At 37.5% G+C, this 17,824-nt stretch overlaps 1 protein-coding gene across 2 annotated transcripts in view; it reads left to right on the top strand.

Moving 5' to 3' along the window:
- cracd (capping protein inhibiting regulator of actin dynamics) overlaps positions 1-17,824 on the top strand; it is a 40,219-nt gene that overhangs the window by 17,218 nt on the left and 5,177 nt on the right. Inside the window, exons 1-7 of one of the 2 annotated variants that reach the window (XM_066719918.1) lie at positions 1,025-1,100; positions 7,137-7,302; positions 9,030-9,162; positions 11,340-11,495; positions 11,858-11,923; positions 12,177-12,353; positions 13,220-15,809. In XM_066719918.1, coding sequence (XP_066576015.1) covers positions 1,040-1,100; positions 7,137-7,302; positions 9,030-9,162; positions 11,340-11,495; positions 11,858-11,923; positions 12,177-12,353; positions 13,220-15,809 — 3,349 coding nt within the window. In that variant the 5' untranslated portion in view covers positions 1,025-1,039. Of the gene's footprint in view, positions 1-1,024; positions 1,101-7,136; positions 7,303-9,029; positions 9,163-11,339; positions 11,496-11,857; positions 11,924-12,176; positions 12,354-13,219; positions 15,810-17,824 lie in introns of those variants that run through there. The other variant, XM_066719917.1, reaches the window with a different exon arrangement.

The raw sequence follows: 17,824 nt of genomic DNA, 5'->3' as shown, positions 1-17,824 counted from the left end.
AGCAGACATTTTAGCTAAATGGTGTTACGACATCCTAGAATTACTAATCCAGAACCACTGCTTTCCAGAATTGAACACAAGGTAACAGTGACATTGGTTTCTGATGAACTACGATGTGTAGAAACATCCATCAGCAGGCCTAGTTCATTCTAATGTGCTGGAGAGATGTCACTGACGTATTTACCAATTGTTGGTGCAATGTATAAAAAAAAAAATGCTAATGCCAGATTGCATTAAATGAAGGTCCCAGTGATTACATTCTGTTACTGAAAGAGACCGGGATTATGAGGTGTCTTTCCTGCTATCTGAGTCAGTGTCAAATGTATATCCCTTGTGCTCTGTAAGGGAGTGTTTTGCTGAATGTTTTGTTGCCAGTTTTTCTTTAAGGTGGAGGGGCCTTCAACTCAGTGTGCACAATGACTTGGGTTGACGAGCTGTATGATTAATACTGTAGCATTTTAAAATATGTGGTGTTTCATCAGTGTTGATGCTATGATTACATACACGGGGTACAACACGACACAATTGAAATAGGCAAAGTATTATATTAACTATATTATTATTAATATTATCATTATTACATTTGTTTTTTACCTAATGAATGTTTGAAATGCTCCTTTAAATTACATCTCTCCATTATGGTTTAATTTAGGAAGGCACTAAGTTAATCCTAATGTTCTGCCCTACCAGTGCAGAAGTATGGTATAAGAAAGAAACATTGTACTGAAATGTATTGTCCTACTGATATTTATAGTACAGCAGTCACTCACAGTTCATACACCTAATTTGTAAAGCTCTCCTGAAATAAAATGCATATGTATGCTTTTGCCATCTCAGTCCAAAGCAAAGGATTTTTATGGTATTTGTATTTTTCATCTTATTGTGAAATCTGCATGTAGCTCCTCAAATCATGAGTGATTGATGACAGTTACTAGCATCATAATAATTCAAATCTGCTCTATAAAATGTTGTTTGTTTTTCTTAAGTGACGACTGAGAAATTGTGAATATTTCTTCTGTAAAAGCTTTGAGTTGAAGACATGCTCCCTAAGGTTTTTCTGCAGTGGTGCATGACATTGTGGCGGTGTACAGCTGAAATAGGTAAAAGGATATTCTTCTTGTACTCAGCAGACACTGCAGAATTGTACTGCTCTGGCTTCAACCTTGCATAAAGCCCTCATTTTTTTTTTCCTTCTTGTGCAGCTAATGTGCTTTCTTGCTAATTTCATGGCATATGAAGTTTAACCTGTTCATAACACATGGTAATTATTGCACATTTTTGTCATATTGCAGTGGCTGGCCTACCACTACGAATCACATTCCAAAAGCATTGCTGAGAGAGTGCAAACAGGCTAATCTTGTGTTCAAGTATGTTCATTTCAATTCCCCAGTGTTGGATTGATAAAAAAATGCCTTGAAGTTAGAAAAACGTGGGAGTTTTTTTTTTTATCATAGGTGAAAAGCTATATAAAAGACTGTACATTCTCTCAGCAATGTATTTGGGACATTAAGTGAAGGAATGGAGAAAGCTTAATGATATTCATTCTCAGGCTCACCCAAAAACTAACTGGTGGATATCACATGAATTGAACTGAAAACCCTAGGCTCCGAAATTGAGTTTCCAACAAGAACTGCACAATTATGCCATTTGGCATCTCAGGTGGAGGGAGGTGTGATATGGGCCTGGATGGAATATAATGAAATTAACTGAAATTTGACTGTACTGTGATTGTTGAGGTTTATTTTTAGAAAGAACAACAATAAAATGTTTTGTGTATAGGGTGGAGTGAAAGTGTGTCAAAAAAAAGACACATGACTAAAGAAAAATATGAAACGTTACAGAAAATATGGTATGTGGGATTGCATGAAAGCTAATAGATAATGTATTAGCAGCACTGAAATTTGCAACCTTCTGATTGTTAAGGAGGAGAAACACAGGGACTATATGATGCTGCTGTGGTGTATATTTCATTGTGATTTCAGAAAACAACATTGTCATAATTACAGCTTTGAACACTCTGACACAGACTTGGTTCTCCTTCATGAAGATTATTTCAGTTCTGCTTTGAGAACGACTGACATTGGTCTCTTCTTTGTGTTCTAAATAGCTGTTAAAAATAAAACATTGAGATGGCAATTCGGAAAAACAGTCGGTGGTTTTCCTTAAAGACTGTAGTGTGTTAGATGTATAGTGCTTTGTAGCTCTACTATATTTCTAACTCAGGGAATAACACACTCCTCTAACACAAATACTGTATAATAATAAAGTATTTTTTCCCTCTAAGGAATATTATTCCATTGACCTTTAACTCAATTACACAGTGCAAACTACACTTTTAATCTATGGTTTTAATGTTTCAGATACAGATACATGAGGGTAAAAATCTTGTTTTTATTTTTTACAGCCAAAGCTTGTTTTTACCATGGAAACAGGTAAAAAAACTAATCAAGATGTTAATTCAGAGCTATCGATTGCTGAATCACCAGGTAAATATAGTTCATACCTTAAAGAGACAGATTTCATTTTTATATTATTATTAAATAATAGCACCACAATAAATCGGTGTAAAAACAATTAGTCATTTAAACACAGATAAGTTATTGTTTATTTAAAGATAGACATTTTACTCACAGATGTCTCCAATTATGCCCTTGATATTGATATAAAATAATAATGAATGTTTTCCACACGCAATACATGTCTCTTTAAGACATGCATTGCGTGTGGAAAACATTAATTATTATTTTATATCAATATCAAGGGCATAATTGGAATGACTTATACTACCTGAGGTATTCTAAATTTAACAGTATTATGAATAGACAATGAATTTTACTTATATGAGACAAACACATTTATAATTTCCTTGGGAAAGAATTAAATCATTTGTAATTTAGAATACAGTGTATGTACCTTTGAGAAACACCATAATTATGCTTATGGCTGGGAATATGAAATATACATTATATGCCATATCTAATATAAGTATCTGAGAAATTATTACTATTTAAATGGTTTTCTTTTTGCTTTTTTGTGCCGTGACTGATACGTTTGCAGTGAGTTTTTGGTGGGGATGTATTGTTCTGTTTTGTCTGCTGTGATGTTTATTTTGGGTTTAAAAGGACTTTCCTCAATCTGGAGTAAATTGTAATACAGTGTCGTGTGTCTGAGACCCTCCCAGGCCTTGCTACAGTGTTCTCATGGGTCCACAATGGGAAACTAATTTGATGTGATTCACCTCAATTTTGGATATCCCTGTTTTCAATCCCTTTAACTATAATGCTCTTCTGTTACACTTTTGTATTTTTCTAGTCCTTTCATTTAACAAATTCCAGTGCAGAGTGTTTTTAATGTATTTTTCTAATTAAATTATTCTATTCTATATTATTCCTTGTGTTGCAACAGGGGATTGTTTGGAAAGGAACTCAAGTTGCCATTTCTAAAAAGTGAAGCCTGCTGAAATGCTATGCTGCAATATTATTAGTTCAAACAACAGACCTGGAGATGAGTCTACATCTGTCCTAATTTTAATGGATGAATGCATGCACATGCTGTAGGCAATGCATTATGGACAATGCACATTTCTGTTTTAAACTAGAGCAGGAGCAAATGGGTCATATGTTAACAGTATCCCATTTGTGAAAATCAAGTGGTCAGTAGCACACATCCCTTTTACCAGATTAAATAAGATCACACCTCACAAAAAGAATGCTTGAATTTTTTTTCTCTGTTGAATAACCTATAACAGTGCAGTCTTGAAGTGTTGTGGGATTTGCTTCTGATGAGAATAAGAACAATGCTTCCTTTCTGAGGACTCTTCTGCAGTATTGTGACATAATCTTCAGAGTCACTGCAGCCTTCATTTTCTGTCACGTCACAAACACAATCAGTGGAGCAATCAGTACATTTTATGCTGTACAAAAAATCCCTGACGACCCCAGTTTTGTTCCATAATGTCCAACAAAATACAGAATGTCTAACTGTCCTGGTTCACTGCTGGTGTCACATTTTGTTTGGCAATAAACACAAATATTTAAATGCAATTTCTGTTTTGCAAGATTGCATGATCTTTCATATACAAGTAATGGCAATCATAAACTGTAGGGATATTTATACAGGTTAAAGCTTAAGTAGGCATGTGAAACTGAAATACTTTACACAATGTTATGACTTTGATTTGAGTTGTTCATTTTTTACAGAACCACACAAATAAAATAATAATTAACTAATATTTGCATTTAGTAAATTCGATCAAAACAGTAATAATCATGAAAATGTATGTGTTGAAAGCTGGCCTACTCTGCTTAGACATAGAAGTGACTTGGTGACTCATTTGCCTCTCTTGATCAGAATAGGCTATTAATGCAAGAATAATGATACTCATAAGTGGTCAACATGAGAATACACTTGCCCAGTATGCCAAAGATTGTTCAATTAGAGTAGTTTAGCATTTCAGTGGAGTGTACTCAAAACTGGCTACACAGTAAGTGACATTTCAGTCTGTTGTTTAAATCAAGAATATGTGTTTAATGTCCTTTATGTCTAGCAGATTATTTGATGTCTAACCACATCAATGTCAAGGCTAATGTATACAGAATACACAGAATGACACAAAGAAGGTATCATTTGAATTAGGCACAAACTTTAAATCAGTACAGTTAATTTCACTGTGTAAATGTGCATGTTAGTAGGGCCTAATTACCAGGCTGCTATCACTGACCTGGTAAATTGTTCATATATGGCTATAACAGTAATAATGTACTGACTTACATAGGGTCCTTAATCCAATGAAACCACTCCCAAGACCAGATTTGCCAAACTCCTGTGGTAATGGTCATATACACAGGGAAGTCTGTTTAACCAGTGCAAGGATCCTGCAGTTTAAGATGTATGAGAAAGAAATAAAAAAATAGCAAACCAAATACGTAGAAATTGGAAAACAATACACAATCACAGCAATACAAATCATTAATCATCTCTTCCCACTAAACTTGTTAGCCTGATAGCTCTATTCAGGAATCAGAAATATGTAATTGTCTAAAATAGGTGATTTGGGTCACAAACAAAATGCTGTTTACTACATTCTCGCCTAATATGTTGGAACCATGCTGAGAGTGAACACCAGAGTGTGTATTTATGCTCTCATAACTGTTTAAGTGTGACAATTTAGGGCTTAAGTCAGATGTACTGGACCACAGAAAATGCATTCGTAAGAGAAAGCATGGAAAATTAACATTACTACCCCACAAAAACCAGGCATGTTCTTACAGTTGACTGTGTGATTGCTGATGTAGAATTATTTAAACATAAGATGATTTAATACTCATGCTTTATTTCTATTATAATTGTTTTGTACCTTGTATTTTCATTAGTCTTCATCCATGTGCCAAAAGTTCCCTTACATACACAGCACAAACGTCCTATTCCTAAGTAAATTATAAAGGGTTACACCTCAGGGAGCTTGAAGTTTCTCAGCTGTTATCATTGAGAAATAATTAAAATATACCCACTCTTAATTAGTCTTGACAGCACAGGAAGTAATACATTTTTAATTCAACAGAGTGGCAATGAAACACTGAATGAATGTGGAAGGAAGTCAAGAATGTGCATGAGTTTATACGTCCTCAGAAATCAGGCTGGCAAGTGTTACCACGGGAGACACAGATTGGGGTTATGGTTATCCTGACAAGCAGGTTTTGTATTAACCCAGATCAGGTATAATCAGTTGACTGAGAAGGCAGGGCAATGTCCAATTTGTGTCACGAGAAAAACTCTGGTGCAGTATTTACTGTAATTTACAAGTCAAGGCTAACATCTTTTTCGGTGCAGCAACGTTTTTGCTTAATAGTTTATAAAGCCATCAAGGTCATTATTATGAAGCTATCTCGAAGAATTGTATACTAAATAATATTAAAGAAGCTTTTTATTTAACATGTTAAAGGGAATTTTATTTACAGGCTGGTATTTTGTATCAATTTTTTACTACATTCTATGTTTCAATTGCATTCTATTCCTGTGTTAAGAAGCCTGTAATGTTTCCTAATAATGAGAACTTTGATAGGAAGACATGTCAGGGAAATTGCATTGCTGCAGCAGGTGAAATATAGGGCTGCTCTAGCGGGTTGCAGTCCAGAGCCAGCCAAACACCATCATTTTGTCTCTTAAAATGCAATGGATGATTTAGCAGTGTGTTCATTTATTTATTCTTTTACAAAAATAAATGAGTGGTGCTTCAGGATATGTTCCTGCTTAAAGGAATTCAATTGCTCACCCCTGATGTCAAGTACACGTGTGTGTGACTGCTGTACCAGCCTGAAACTATTATTGATCCACCTCTGTGCTATACTGTGGGGAATTTGTTGATTTATGAACGCTTTGTTTTTCTGAAGGCGCACATATCTCAGTTATTTAGAACAGACTTTTCATCAGACCATAGTATATTAATATAAAAAAATCTGACCTTCACATACTTGTTAGTGTATTCAAGCCTTTTCTGTTTTAAGTATGTACTTCTACCTCCCATGTCTTTCACTTGAATGACTCTGAGTTGGTTTGGTATATATTCATGCCACCTTGCTATAAACACACAGTTTCACTCCTGGGAATTTCCAGAGATTTCTTGGTAGGAACCTGTTTAAATTGGGTTTGTGTATGTGTATGATTGCTTGTGTAAGTCAAGAAAATAATGTTTGTATTTCTCTTTAAATACAATCTCTTCCTAAATACAGGCACTCCCCGGGTTACGTAACACCTGACTTCGACTTTAAGTAAAATTTCAGAGTTATGACATTTTCTTTACAAAAGATACATGAAGAGCAAGAAGTGCAAGTAATGGGTTTCTGACTTACTTACTTACATGGAGAGTTGTGGAACAGAACCCTTACATAAGTCTGGGAACATCTGTATTTCATATGAATCTGAAAACAGATTATATCCCTCACAATGCTCTGGCTTTGGTTTTATTCAGACATGAAAATCTATGTGAATGCGTTCTTAATACAAACACATAGATTCCTTCATCTCATGATTGCTCTTTGACCTTGGCTTTTCCTTGCATGCAGCCTTGCCATATTGAAACAGCATAGAAGGCGTATCAAGTAGATAAGATGAATATTGTTGTCATTGGTGCTCTGTAGAGAGGAGACGGCAGGGCAAATTCCAGCCACTCAAGAAACTGTTTGGGAAAAAGAAAAAGAGCTCCCCGACTGCCTTTGTGGAAGCTAAACTGAAGAGCAGCCAATCCACCGGAGAAATCTGCAATGGGGGGCTTTCGGAAGATGAGGAAACCAATGAGCATTTAAGGTAAATTGTGTGTTTTATTCATATATGGTTTTAATTTTGTTATGTGCACATATTGAAGTACACTTGCACAGCTGTTCCTGCATGAACTCTGCATTGAATGCCTTGTTGTTAAATGTAATGTAACTCATTCTTCATGGGTCTTATGTGTGTGGGACATTTATTCACTTGGTGGGACTCAGGCATGCACAGAGGTTTATACTTGTCTAGCCCCTGTCTAACCAGTCAGAGAGAGGCTGGATTACTGATGGAGCTAAAACTGATACAAGGTATTCCTGAAGTGCTGAGTTGAACATCCCCTTTACTGAGATATTCTGTCCTTTATAACGCACCTCACCCATGTAAGAGTGTTTAACTCAGCAAAGTTAGCAAATCAAAAGCAAGCTTGGTCTTAGTTGTTGTTTAATCACTGATTTCTTGTTTTGTGTTTCTTGTGTAATGATTATTTTAAGATGTGACTGTCTAACCATTATTATAACAAAGGTCCTAATTTAATAATTATACCAATCTGTGCATTGAATATAACATATATTTCCACAGAAGTAAAGTATGAATTTATTAGTGCCTTTAGGGAGTAACAAAGAAAATAAAACATAGCCCTAGATTGATACTTTAATGGATATCCCATAAATCTGTACAATCTAGAAGCCAACAGCTTATTATATGGCTATCACTGCTGATGGATAGTTGTCAGGTTCACATAATCATGCAGAGCATTAACGATACACGAGGTGAACAGGACTTATGGAACTATGGTTCCAAAGTTCATCTTCTGTACTTATTGAGCTCTTTTCATGTCATTTATATTTTATAATTATTTCTGAAAATATGTTACATGAATTTGTCATGTTTAATAATAACTTTAGCAGTGAATTAAGTTGTAATAGCTTACAACTTGGTGTGTAGTATGTAGCACAATTTACCTGTTTTTATGTTCACAATATTTCAATGTAAGTACATATTGACTTAACCTGGGTGTTAATGCCTAAGCAGGTACCTGTTGACATTTACCAGTATCAGTTTCCTAGGACACAATCTTCTCATGTCTTTCACTGTAACCTTAGCAGTTCATAAAAAATCATTTCATTGCAACTGTAGGCAAGTGCTTGTGAGAGCACACTGATTTACTGCCGTCTCCTTTGATGCAATGATTGTTTTAAAGAGATCACTGCAAATGGAATCAAATATGAATTGTGGTTAAATATATCCAAGAGCTCTTATTAAAGAACTATAATTTGAAAAGAAAACAGTGAAAAATGAGTTTGATTGACAAGGAATATAAAAATGTTAATATAAATGAATGCAAAAGTACTGCATGTAAGGATCCTGACAAGGGGTTGTTCAATTTGAGGCAGATTAGGCCACAAATTCTCAAAAGCGGGCAATACAACAGGTGGAAAAGGAATTACCTGTAACAAAGCGGTATATACCTTTGGTACAAAGAAACTCTGGAAGCAATTTGCATTAGAATGTGTATGCAATCCTTGTTGTCCAAATATTTCCCCCCAATTAAATGACAGGTATGCTAGGTTGTAATCTAGTTACAGTCTCTTTAATTTCCAAAGTAGAACTCCTAGTTGTTATTCAAATGTGAAAACATAAACATGATATGTACTTCATAAGCAGACAAGTCCTACACTTGGCACAATTTACAGTTTAATTTGATTGGTTTGTGACACACCTTAGCAACATGCTACACAGAGATCCAATACTCTTTTGTTGCTTTGCAGGTCATTAAACGAAATGGGTACTCGTGCTTTTTCACATGACAGTATTTTCATCCCAGACGGATCAGAAGAAGGTGGAAGCTCCGAGACAACCATGTCCCAGGAAAGCGTCTCTGACAAAGTTCGAAGCCTCCAGGTACATCACTCTGCTCATGCCTTACAAATGCAATTTTTTGTTGTTATGATAAAATTGTACTTTAGAAGCATGAAGAAGCTGAGAACAGATGCCTTGGGATTGATGGTCAAGTATGGTCATGTATAAGAGTAGCTGGAATCAGTATTCCTTTATTCTGCTAGGTTGACCTTTATTTTAGTGTTGAAATGTGATAGAAAATACAATATGCACTCCTTCAGAAGAATAATTTATAATTGAACATCACATTGAGGCTTCGCTAATGCATAATATAGTGTTCAGTTTTATTCTCACGTTTGTAATATTTAATTCCTTACATGGTCCATTGGGAATATCTTAACCCAGGTTAATCTGCATAAAATAAGTTGATTAACATATCAGTAATGCTTGTCAAAGTGCAGAATGAGGCAAAATCTGATATTTCTGTAATGAGATGTCTCTGGACACAAAAATCACATTTACAGTTCTGAACAAAATGTAGCATGTGTTCATCAGATATGATGTATTGGCAATACTGGCAGTAAAATGCAAATGGTATGGAGTTTTATTTTGTTCTGTTTAATAAGGACCGTTCTGGGGCCAGACTTGATTTAGCAGAATATACAATGCCTATAGCAAGTCTACACCTCCTTTAACTTTTTTCACATTTTGTTGTGTCAGTGCCTCTGCAAGGCTGCAGTGCCTTTTTATGCATTTTTTCAGCTTATCTACACACCATATCCACACTGTTAAGAGGAAAAAATAAATATTGTGAAAAACCCTATATATTAAAAATACAAAACTGAAATATCATAACTGGATAAACCTTTGGCAGTGATTGCAGCTGTTCAAGCTCTATCAAGTTCTTTGGGGAGTGTTGATTGACAGCAATTTTCAAGTCATACCACAAATTTCTGATTGGATTTAGGTTGGGACTGTGACTGGGCCACTCAAGGACATTTACCTTTTTTTCCTTAGCCATTCCAGTGTTGCTCTGGCTGAATGGTTCAGGTCGTCGTCATGCTGAAAGGTGAACCTCCGTCCCAGTTTCAGCTGTCTTGCAGAGGGCAGCAGGTTTTTCTCAAAGACTTTCCTTTAATTTTCCCATTACATTCATTTTCTATTCTTATCCTTCTATCTTGACAAGTGCAACAGTCCCTGCTGATGACAAACATCCCCATAACATAGGGGTGTTCTTTGGGTGATGCACTGGATCAGTTTGCACTACAAAGTTCAATTTTAGTTTTGTCAGACCACAAAACTTTTTGCCACATGGCTACAGAATCTCCAGTGTTTTTTTATTTTTGCTTCAAACAGGATTCGTGGTGCGCTTTCTTAAGTACCATGCAAGCCAGATTTGTGGAGGGATTGGTATATCTGTGACCAGTCTTGGCCATAAAAGCCTGTAGCTCTTGCAAAGTTGCCATTGGCCTCTTGGCAGCCTCTCTGATCAGTCTCCTTCTTGCTTTGTCATCCAGTTTGGAGGGATTGCCTTATATAGGTAGGGTCTTGGTGGTGCCACACACCTTCCACTTCTTAATAGTGGCCTGGACTGTGCTCCAAGGCATATGCAAGGCCTTTGATATTTGTTATACCTATCCCCTGATCTGTGCCTTTCAGCAACTTTGTCCCAGAATTCTTTTAGAAGCTCCTTGGTGCTCAGGGTTGAGTCTTTGCTTCGAAATGCACCACCCAGGAACTGGGTTTATCATGAAATAATGTGAATCAATACAATTTAACACAGGTTGGAGCCACTTAACTTGAAGGAAACTGATTACACCTGAGTTAATTTAGGATTGCTATTACAATGGGGGTGGACAATTAACCAACCAAGCTATTTCAATTTTTATTTTTAATTAATTTAAATATTTAAATTAATAAAGTATTTTTTTCACTTGGAAGTTGTGGAATAGGTTGTGCAGATACATTTAAATTGTATTTTTTTAATGCATTTTCATTCCAGGCTATAAGGCAACAAAAGGTGAACATTGTGATAGGGGGTGTAGACTTTCTATAGGCACTGTGTGTAAAGTTTGACACTTGCTTGTTGTGAACCCAGATGACAAGGAGTAAAAAGCTTTAGACATTTAACCTTGTGTGCCCCTTAATATTATAAAAAAAATGTGTTTGTAATATATCTATGTGGGGATAATAGTAATCAAGGTACTGTGTTGTTAATCTTTGTTTCGTTAAATTAACAGAGACAAATTGCCCACAGTATTAAATTTGGGCAGAAACCGGCCTCCTTTAGGAAGAGTACAGAGGCCGAGGGCAGTTCAGATGAGGAGGAGCTGCCAAGAAGTCCCTTAAAAGTCATTGCCCAAGTTGAGGCAAAGCCAGCAGAGGGTGAGACTAAGGTAAAAGATGGATATGACTATCTCTGACTTTGGATATGAGGGAGTTATTTGTTATGTTATTCTGAAAATAGTGAAGTGTGACATCCCAAAGCATACATTTTGTCATAAGGTGGCTTTGTGGCTGAGATGAAGGCCTTTTCATGTGTCATGGAAAGAGCATGCTATAAAGCAAACAGCAGTGGACTTGATCTGCCTTCTAAGCAACCCCAATGTTTCTGAAAATCAATGTTATTGTTTTTTTCACACAGTGACTGACTGACTGATTATCAGCTGATTAAATATGGGAATATTTATTGCTGTCTGGGTCAACGTCTTCATTATAGTATTATTAACTGTGTCATGTCATTTGTGCTTCGCTTTAGGGCACTGATCTTCCTAGAACAAGTCCCAGCTCTGAAGCAGGTAATGGGACATCTGAAGAGAAACAGGTACCTGCAGTGGCATCACAGAGGACTAACATGCAGCTCCTGCTTTAGGGGGCAGCAAGTTTGTACAATTTGTTTGTACTTCACTGCTATGACCTTTAGGGTATTGCATTTTTAGTTAATTAAAAACGTAATTTGAAATATAAATATTTTATATTGAATCCTCAGTATAAGTGGGCTTTCCTGAATATCATTTTGCAACCAGTCTTTTTGCATCAGTATTTCCATGGCTGAATATTATTCTTTCTCCTTTCAGGATACTCCAGTAAAATCTCCAAGGACAAAAAGAGCATTTTATGGCACTATAGAATCTATTAATCTTGATTCAGTCCCACTCTCTGTCCCCCGATTGGACAACGCTGCTGCTAAACACAAGCTAGCTGTAAAGCCAAAAAATCAGAGGGTATCCAAGAAGCACCGCAGACTGACACAGGCAAGATAAATTGACTGATAACGATTTGGTGTTTCCATACAAATAGAAATTTATATTTGTTAACTGTGGTGCAAGTTGTACATTGGTACATTGTTGGTGTGAATTGTTTTAACTCAACACATCTTCAAGCTTTAATATGTATTTTATGCCTTAACATTTACATTACATATGCAAGTTTTCTTTTGAAAGATTTACTGTGATCATACTTTTGGGGTGTATACCTGTGGAATAGTTACTCAGTGATACAAAGTAATAATGGATTAACAGTTATGAACCTGTACCTGTTTTCAAATTAGGCATGCTTTTGAATTATTTTATTGAAATTAGCTCTAATATTGATGCACATCTTGAGTACATTTTAATATTGTTTAATTCAAGCAGGGTTCAAGGTGGGCTTTCTTAAATACCATACAAGCCTCCAGGTGTCCCAGGCCTTAATTAATTAACTGAAGAACAAGTGCAATCACTTACAGGTTTGAGTCAGTTGCTAATTGAAAAGTACAGGGATCCAGCATTTAAGGACCAGATTCTTATTAATAATTATATCTGTTATTATTATTATTTTTGTAATTTAGCTGACGCTCTTATCCAGGGTGACTTACATTTGTACCCATTTATACAGCTGGGCATTTTACTGGATCTTGCTCAAGGGTACAACAGCACTGCCCCACCCAGGATTTGAACCAGAGCCCTAACCACTACTCCATAGTGCTGCCTATACACAGTGCTGTTAATGTATAATCTAATTAATCATTGTACTGAAACATCCCAGTCCAATCTTGTGAATAAAACAAAACAGTCACAGTAGAGGAGATAACAGTTATATGTAATTAAATATATAGCTAAGTGCTCTTTTTATTTTTTAGGATCTGCAAGATCTTTCTCTGCCTGGTACACTGCAAGAGGAAACAGATGTTCAGAAGCATGCAGACAGTCTGCCCAAGCCAGTGGAACATCAGCTCAGCAGATCCAAAGAACAAAGCACACATGATGAAGAACAAGGAATGGATTTCTGCATGACTGAAAATGAATCTCTGGAGGAATCAAAGAAAATTCAAGAAGAGTCAGGCCTGCTTGAAGACCTTCAGAGGCATGAGGAACAAAGAATACAGGAGGCTGAAGCACAGATACAGAGAGAAATGGAAGAGAAGAGACAGACTGAAATGGAAGAACAAAGGCGGTGTGAAATAGAAGAGCAGCAGAAGTTAGAGGCTGAAAAGCAGAGGCAGAAGAAGGAGGAAGAGCACCGTCTCCGTGAGGCGGAGGAACGTAGAAAGGAAGAAGAAAGGAGGCTGCGTGAGATAGAGAGCGAGAAACAGAATGAGCTGGAGAAGGAACGACTACGCAAAGCTGAAGAAGAGAGATTGTGGAAGGAGGAGCAACAGAGACAGAGAGAAATGGAGGAGAAAAAACAACGCGAATTAGAAGAGGAACAGAATCGGCTAGCTGAAGAACAAAAGGAAGAGGAGCGGAAGAAACGAGATGCTGAAAACAGACTCCGTGAAATAGAGGAACAGAGGCAACATGAAGAAAGGCTCCGCAAGGAAGCAGAAGAAAAGAGGCTCCAAGAGGAAAAAGAAGAGAAACTACGGCAGGCTGAAGAGGAGAGACTTCGTCTGATGGAGGAGGAGATGCAACGTGAAGCTGCGAAGAGAAAGCAACGAGAACTGGAGGAGCAGAAATTTAGAGAGCTAGAAGAACTGAGGCTTCAGAAAAAGAAGAAACTGGGAGAGCAGACTGCAGAGAACCAGGAAAGAATGGAAGAAGAGAGGAAACAATCAGGAGAAAAAAACAAGCATCTAGAGGAGCCTGAGAAAGCCACAGCCTTGCAAGAAGAGAGCCCCGATCCACAAGAGCAGAAGAGAAAAGCAGAGGAGCTGCGATGGAGAGAAATGGAGGAGAGGCAAACCACGCCCAGACCTTTCACATTTAAAGTGTCCTCGGGAGAAAAGCAGTTTTTATTTGAGAAGGTGAATCTAACACCTGTGACACCTTCAACCCAACAGAGTAGTGTCCCAGATGCAAAGGAGTTCAAGACTTCTCCAAAAGGTGCAGCCCCTCATTCTCTTCCATCTTCCTTGTATGTCCCCCACACAGCAATTTTGGTAACAGGTGCTCAGCTTTGTGGAACAGCAGTGAATCTCAACCAGATTAAGGATACAGCATGTAAATCTTTGTTGGGTTTAGCTGAGGACAAGAAAGCAATGGATATACCCCCAATTTCAAGTTTAAAGAAAACTTCACCTGAAAGGAAATCTAGCAAAACTAAATCACTAAACGAATCTTCTGGAGATCAGTCCAGTGCTGCAATGTTGGCTGAGTGGGCCAGCATAAGGTCCAAGATTTTTAAAAGTGCAGAAAATGGAACATTTAATGAGAAGGATATAAAACATCACAGCAGACCTACTAGTGATAATTATAACCAAAAAGCATTGTCGGGCTTACACAGCAGCCTTAGAAAAACCATGTCGGCGAATGCGAAGTTCTCTATCACACCTGCGTGGCAGAAATTTACAGATGGTAACAAAACAAATGAGAATAAGAGTATCAAGGCTGTGAGTCCAGAGGAAAAAGACAACTCAGAAATTGAGTCATGCTTCCCTGACATTGATTCAATTCATTCTGCTCCTTTAGTCTCTAAAACCCAAGACAAACCTAGTAAGTCTGTTAGGATAGCAGACAGCACTGAAGGGTGTGTATTTGCCAAAGATCTTCCATCTTTTCTGGTCCCAAGCCCTCCCCATGGTTCCAGCAAGGTTCGCTCTATATCAGAGCCACAGAGCCCTCCCGGAGACTCAGAGGATGCTGGAACCAACAGAAAGGGACATCTTGGCGAAGAGAAGCTCTCTCCATTTGGAATCAAGTTGAGAAGGACAAACTACTCCCTCCGCTTTCACTCTGAACAGCCAACAGAAAAGAGAAAGAAAAGGTACAGTGCTGGAGATAGCTTCGAAGGTATCCCAACTCCCCTCATCGCCACTGCGTCTGACAGAGGTGCACCTGTGTTTTCCAATGTGTCTAGTCCCACACCCTCATCTTTAAGAGAGAGATCGAGCAATAGTGCCACTGAAATGCCACAGGTCGCCACAGAGCCTAAACTGAAACCAAGTAAAATTGTCATTCCAGTAATACGCAGCGAGAGTGAAAAGCTGCTTTCCAAGCCCCCGTTGTACCAGAAACCTTTGCTAGCTCCCAAACCTGTCAGTGTAACTCCTCCTTCATCTCCACTTGCTAAAATGGACAAGTATAGTTTCGGTGACGTGGTAGCCCAAAGGACTACAACAGAGGACTTAGCCTTAAACCAGAAAAAGGAGGAAAGAAGAGGAGAAGCAACAGCCCAGCTGCAAAAGAAACAGCAAGAGGAGGAGGAGCCGAAGGAAAAAAGGTCATTTTTCCCTTCCATCAACATACCCTGGAGGGAGAAAACAGACAGGAAAACAGAGCTCATCAGACGAGGTCAGTACCAGAGCCTATTTTAATTTATTACGGATTGTCTGTGGTCTCCACACATTAAAATAACCCAACATTTGTTTATCTTTACTTTTTATTTATTTAATTTGTTTTTACACAAGACTTATTCAAACTTCTTAATTTTTCTGATAGCTTTTGTTGTTATAGTTATTTAAATGCCCTTAGACTCAGGAGTGCACTGTCTTGCACTGAGGGATATTTTAAATCTAGAAATGCAACCTAGCCTGATTATCCAGACTTATACTTGTGTCCCACTCATTACACATATCGCTTGCAACTCAATTTTCATAACTGAGCTTGTTGTGAAGCTTGCACTGAAAAGAATAGGAGCCCTTCAGCCTGATTGGACAGTGCAGCTGTCTGGGGTAGCGAGGTGAGGAATGTGTTATTAGGAGTGTTTGTGAGATAGTGGATTGCATGAATGAAGCAGCTGTGAAGCTTAGTACACTAGAACAAAAACAACTGAATGGTTGTAAGCATCTTTAGAAACAAGGACCGTATAAATATAAAGACAATCCTTTTTATGGTGGTAGCATTTTTTGTATTTTATAAATGGACTATTTTTTATTTTTATTTTTCCTCTAGAAATCTAAATCTCAGTTGAAACACATACAGATTCTGTATAGCATCTCTTATAAAAAAGCAAAAGTAAATCCAGGTAAATACATGTGTCAAGTATGCAATTTGGAAGTTAAAGAGGTCAGAAATGAAAAGTTACTGAAACTGTTTATTTATGTATTAATCTGTAATAATGCATACATTCCTGCATCTGATGACTATTTAGGTAGTCAACATATTGGTTTCTGGCAAGCTACAAAGCATTTCAGTGCTCTGCTCATTCAATTAGCTAGAGGAATCCCTATGATTATATCTCTGTTATTATTATTTTTTTCTTAGCAGAGCCCTTATCCAGTGCAAACATTTTAATGCATTACAAAGGTGCAGTAACACAAAATACAATAATTATATGTCCCAGTACAATGAGCTAAGAAGAGCAGACATATTTCAGTTAAATCCTAGATAAATGCCTAGGGAGAGGAAGACTTAGGTGGAGTCGCAGTAACATGATTGAAGTGCTGTTATGTTGCATAATACCTACAATGTTCCCTCATTATCTGATGGTCTCATAATTAACCAGTAGCTAATGTGTTGCCAACGCTGATAATTCTTCTTGCACTTCGCCAGCACCATCCCTCCCCCACGGACCGCACTTTGTCATCTTCCCCGTCCGACTTGTGCCCACTTAGTCATTTCTAATGCCCCCCCACCGAGTTCACCCTGCCGCCGGGACTGGTACATGTTGATCTGATCATGTAGAGGTCACTCTCCTAAAATGTTTTGACAATTGACACTAATGCAGACATGCTAGGTGTGCGGTAAAGCATGATATGTAAATTACTGATCGATTAAAGTCTGTTTGCCCATGTGTACGAGATTTTGGATGCTGTAAGGTTCCTTACTGTCCACACACTGTAGCGACTGGAAGAACGTCTCATGTAAGAGGAGAGTTCAGAAAGTCTACCAGTCACTGTGATCACTGAGGCTTTAGGAGATCATGCATGAAAATAATCTTTGAAGTTGCTGTTGGATTGGACAGAAGAAAACACCTTTTCACAGTTCAGACCCCTAAAGACTTATGTGTGCCTTTTCATGATTTTTCATCAAAGTCATTCCATTAGATTCCATTAGCATTCCAGTGTTTATTTTCTTTTAAAACAGAGTGAGATACCAAATGCTTGGAACAATCATGGAACCCACTTGATCATCTAGATACTGAAACCAGATTCTATATGGATCAGAATGCTTTAGGCACCTTTAATAATGCATCATATATTATGTAGTGTTTCATTGGCAGGGAGCTGAGATAAATTGGATGTCACATGGGACACAGAGAATTCAGACAACCACTTCTCCAGACGGTTGCACTACCATTTAAAGTGTACATAACATTCTTCGGGGATAATGTAGGGTAAGGACATAAAATGCAATCAAAATATGAA

The sequence above is a fragment of the Amia ocellicauda genome, chromosome 13, assembly GCF_036373705.1.
Source record: "Amia ocellicauda isolate fAmiCal2 chromosome 13, fAmiCal2.hap1, whole genome shotgun sequence".
In the NCBI taxonomy this organism is placed as follows: domain Eukaryota; kingdom Metazoa; phylum Chordata; class Actinopteri; order Amiiformes; family Amiidae; genus Amia; species Amia ocellicauda.
Note: the sequence above shows the minus strand (reverse complement) of the source record. Positions and strands in the feature narration are given on the sequence as shown.